At 35.4% G+C, this 4,815-nt stretch overlaps 1 protein-coding gene across 3 annotated transcripts in view; it reads right to left on the bottom strand.

Moving 5' to 3' along the window:
- Positions 1-2,332, bottom strand: part of LOC108248116 (troponin I, fast skeletal muscle-like) — a 17,482-nt gene extending 15,150 nt beyond the window's left edge. The window contains exons 1-2 of one of the 3 annotated variants that reach the window (XM_037978331.1): positions 2,179-2,332; positions 972-1,004 (exon numbers count right to left, since the gene is read on the bottom strand). In XM_037978331.1, the coding sequence (XP_037834259.1) occupies positions 972-979 (8 nt within the window). In that variant the 5' untranslated portion in view covers positions 980-1,004; positions 2,179-2,332. Of the gene's footprint in view, positions 1-971; positions 1,005-2,142 lie in introns of all 3 variants that reach the window. The other 2 variants (XM_017436639.3, XM_017436640.3) reach the window with 2 other exon arrangements.
- Between the last annotated feature and the right edge of the window lie 2,483 nt (positions 2,333-4,815).

Raw genomic sequence — 4,815 nt, 5'->3', positions numbered from 1 at the left:
TGTTTAGTTTAGCTTTATCTTCCTGTACATTTAGTTTAGTTCTGTACATTTAGTCATATTTAGATCTGTTTAGTTTAGCTACTATTTTTGACTATCTTAGGTCATGCTTAGATATGTCTGGTTTTACTTCGGCTGTATAGCGGGCCTGGGGTACTTTTAGATAGTTTGGTACCGTTAGTTTTAGTTTTAGCTTAGTTTAGTTCTGTACATTTAGTCATGCTTAGATCTGTTCAGTTTAACTTAGCTTATTTAGACAATTAATTATCATTGTATCTTGTACCTGTTTCTGTAACTCTGTCTGTAATTTTGTTCTGTGTTGTAAAGCACTTTGAGTCGCCTCGTGCTGAAAAGTGCTATATAAATAAATGTACCTACCTACCTACCTACCTAATGGCATTTACAACTCCAGAAGGCTAATATTGTTAAATTAGAAACCTGCAGCTCCACCTACATATACAAGCTAGATTAGAGAGGTCCTTTATTTTGTTAAACTGGGAAAATCAGGCTGACTTTGGCTGGTAAGGCCGGATCATTTTAAATAACCTGGTGTTTTTGTCTGTCCTTTGTTCAAAGTACAAATTGTCAGATCATTTTGAATTGAGCACCACAATAATGTGGCTTGATGTGTGTCTGTGCATATAAGTCTTTCTAATGTGTATGTGTATTTATAGATCATAACTTTTTTTATATTATAAATATTTTATTTTTCTTTATGTCTTTATGCTTATTTAGTTATTTTTTCATTCATTCTACTTTTTTGTTAGGGGTTTCAGTGCAGGGGTGAGGGGGAGTTGTTTGTCATTAATTGTTGATTTAACATGTATAAAATTTAAAAAACAGAATCTTAAAATAAGAAGTAGATCAGTAAAGTTAAGAGGTAAATATGAAATATTTCCTGAAATATGTCCTGTTTTTTGGTAGATCTGGTTCATGAAGGACCAACATAATCTCAGAAAAGACTGCATACTTACTCAGACATTTTGGCTGTTTTTGATCTCCACCTTCTGTGAAGAAAGAGAAAATATTTAGTTATGCAATACAGAAGCCTTTTATTAAGCACAATAATCACAGCTAAACTGAAAACAACTTGTTGTTTCTTCATTATTGATTAGCCAGCCTTTGACCTTTAGCCAGAAAATGGATATGTTTGTGAAAACGAAAACCCAGCTGCCAGTGATCATATACCATCTAATTTTGAACGGGCAGGGTCGGATGCCTGAATACTTGTGCTGAGTTTGTCCTTCTGACGACACACTCCCTGGAGCTGAACTTAATACAGAGAGCCAAAGGCACAAAATGTCATCAGCACAGAAACAGAATGTATGGTCAAACAGACAGTGGAGCAGTTAACACCAATTTAAGTAATTTGTAGGCATGCAAAACACCACTTGACTACAGCTGTAAGCTGTAAGCAACTGTCTAGAAGCTGCTTCACTTTTCATTTTCAAGGATCAGCCAAAACAAAAATGTCTAAAAATCAAATCTGATGTAGTAGTAATCCGAAATAAGTGTTATTAAATTGCAGGCAAAAAGGTAATAAAACAAATTGTCAGTTTTAAATCCCATTCTGTGACAAAAAAATAAGTCTTATCTGAAAATTGCTGTTGAAATTAACATTTAGAATAACTGGTGGTGATTGTATATCAGCACTATAGATATTTTTCCTCCCATAAACTTTATTGGTTGATTTTAAAATTTGCACATTTAACTTACAATGTTGTATACTGTATCACAATATCGACTTGGAAAATATGATCAAATAAAGTTCCACTTAAACTGATTTAGAAACATTGGATCTAAATGGATCTAAATTGGATCTGAATTAAACTTTGAATCTAAATGTGTAAAACTAATATGCACATAGACAATTCAATAACCTTCAATGAAAATTGACTGGTGAGTTGAAATTAACCACATTTTTCATAAAAAACAATATAAAGAAATAGTTAAAAATGAAATTGAATTAAATGTGCCAAAATGAAAGAAAAAAGATAGGTAAGTTTCCATTTGAATGATAATAAACAGATCTGAATATTCAGTAGTTTTTACTGCAGAGCTTCATATTGTTAAAGTTCCAAAATTCTCAACTGCTGTTCTAGTGCAAGAAGTACCAGCTGCAGCAGTTTTTTGAAAATTACTCACCTAAACACACCTCTTTAGAACAAACTGAAGTCCTACCTGTATCGCGGACCTCAAAACAACTCTCAATATTAATCCCAGACAGAGTGAGTTGAGCCAGCTCTGGGAGAGATCTTACTGAAGGACAAAGACGTAAACAAGAAGGAAGCAGTGAGGTCTTAACGAGCCCCTTATAGTAAAGAATAAACATGGTATATAGGGTGTTAGGTGCCAGCTCAGCTGGAAACTCAGCCCTGTTTATGGTAGTACAGACTCTTCTGACCAATGGGTCAGCAGGGTCCAGAAATACCTCCACAACTCTCTGAAGGAACCTCATAAATTTTAGCAGTAGAAAAATCTTCTCCCTATCAGGTTACCGTCCTCTGGACAAGTGAGGGGTTAAAGCAATTGTTACACAAAAATTGCTGACTTCAACTGTTTCAGTTGCCACAAAATTAAGCCGTCACCAAAAACAGATTAGATAACTGTAAGTAAAGTCACACTCAACATGGAGCAACTAAAACTGAAGTTTTGCTCCTAATGAAATGGAGTTACAGCAGGCTGATTTGGGCATGCAAAGCTGACATTGTATCATGTTTAAGATATCTTCTTTCCCACTGGAACTGGTAAGGTGTTAAACAACAACAAACTTTAAGAAAGAATTTCATAAATCATTAGAAAACATGTAAAAAATATATTCAAACTTCTAAAGCTCTTATGTGTTTAAAAGTTAATTTATTAAAAAACGAAACAAAAACAAACAAAAAACAATTATCATGAAAACCTTAAATAAAATTCAAAAAGCATCTCAGCAAATCAGTTTACTGTCTTTATAGATTAAATATTTATGGACTTTAAATTTATTTTATATTTGGGGAAAAAAAAGAGGTAAAACAAGCCCCTTATTTATTTAGACAATATAAAATTTGGAAAACATGGTTTTTGGGGAAAATGTTAAACATCAATATTTGCTTGTTTTCTATGGTCACAAGAATTTTTTCTACATCCATCCATTCATTATCTCCCTCTTGTTCTGAAGTCGGGTCGTGAGGGCAGCAGCTTGAGCAGTAAGGCCCAAACATGTCTTTCCACAGCCACCTCTTCCAGCTCTTCCAGAAGGATTCCAAGGTGTTCCTAGGTCAGCCAAGAGACATAATCTCTCCAGCATGTCCTGAGTGTCTCCTGGGGTCTCCTCACCACAAGTTTATAAATCAAAGCCAAATCTAATCTAACTGATCTTTTACCTAATTTATGTTCTAAAGGGATGATATAGTAATTTCCAAATGAAAATAGATTGGGAATCAAAAGTGGTTCAGGGCCCGTGAGCTCTCCTCCAGTTTGAAATAATAAAATCACTGGCTTTGTGTCCTTGCTGAAGCTAAAGTTCGATTTGGCCAAGTTCAAAGCTCAAATGTGAGATAGCATATAAGCTACGCCAACTTCATTATAATATTGAAGATATCATCTTAAGGTGCTGTACCAAGTTTGGTGTAAATCCGTCAAGCAGTTATTCAGATATAAACTTTTTGAAATTATAGCACCTCCTATTGGTATAACTGCATAAAATTTAATACAAAGTGGCAACAAATCATCCACTATTGGGATCTAAATGCATTTTCCATAATCCTAAAGTATGGCAGAGATATTTATAGTTAACCATTGTGTTTTTTTAGCTAGCGCTGAAGTGTTTGGTATTGCATCACTCGCACAAAATTCAAAAATTTAAAAACTTTTTAATCATCCCTTCAGCAGATCGGTTTATAGATGTTATGTACCAAGTTCTACGTTGATCCAGCTTATAATGTGGGAGTAGTATTTGAAAGTAGGTTTTGCGTTTATCGCGCTATAGTAAAAAATCTAGTGTAAAAGTGATGCAGAATCATCCAAACTTTAAGGTCCCATCAAGATTTTGTGTGTAGGACTTGTGGTTTAGAAGTTATTAGCAAAAACACATTGTCCTTTGCATCATAGCGTCCCCTAGGTATGGGACGATATGATTTTTTTGTCTGAGTAGCGGTAGGGTTTTTCTATCAGGCTGTCTGGTTGGCTTTTCCCCAGCAATTCCTGGTTTTTCTGGCCAACGCGTTTTACCGGAGAAGAATTTGTATGGATGAAAAATCCTGTACAAAAACAATAGTGTTCCATGCTCCGCTGGGAGCTGGCGAATGGCCATGCCTTGCATTGGCTGTCCGCTCGCTTCCGCGGGCTTGGAACCCTAATTAACATCAGAGTCCCAGGTCCAAACAGGGAGCTCCTAATCAAAGCTCTACCTCCAGAGTCCACACAGGAGCTTATATTGAAGATATGTATGTTGAGTAATGTGTGTTTATGTGTCTACGTGGCCTTGACTCTGTGTTTATAGAAGGCCCTGTGGAGAGCTGGACTCTCTGTAGGCCTTAATAGCTTGACTTATGGTGCATATAAATAACGAATATTACTAGGATTAATGCATAAATGCATTGCATAATAATACAAATTTATATATATAGACTTTATATATACATATTCTATTTATACATACTTTCATTATAAGAATGCTGGGTGCTGTCTTACCAGTGGGTGTGTCACTGCTTTAGAGCAGATCCAATAACTGCTACCTATAAGTTTTTGTGGGGGTGGACTCGGACAGTAACTTATCACCCGATTTCATCATGCAAATTCTAGGTGAGAATGACGTGTCATAAAATTCACTCATCG

Source organism: Kryptolebias marmoratus, linkage group LG11 (genome assembly GCF_001649575.2).
Source record: "Kryptolebias marmoratus isolate JLee-2015 linkage group LG11, ASM164957v2, whole genome shotgun sequence".
NCBI lineage: Eukaryota > Metazoa > Chordata > Actinopteri > Cyprinodontiformes > Rivulidae > Kryptolebias > Kryptolebias marmoratus.
Note: the sequence above shows the minus strand (reverse complement) of the source record. Positions and strands in the feature narration are given on the sequence as shown.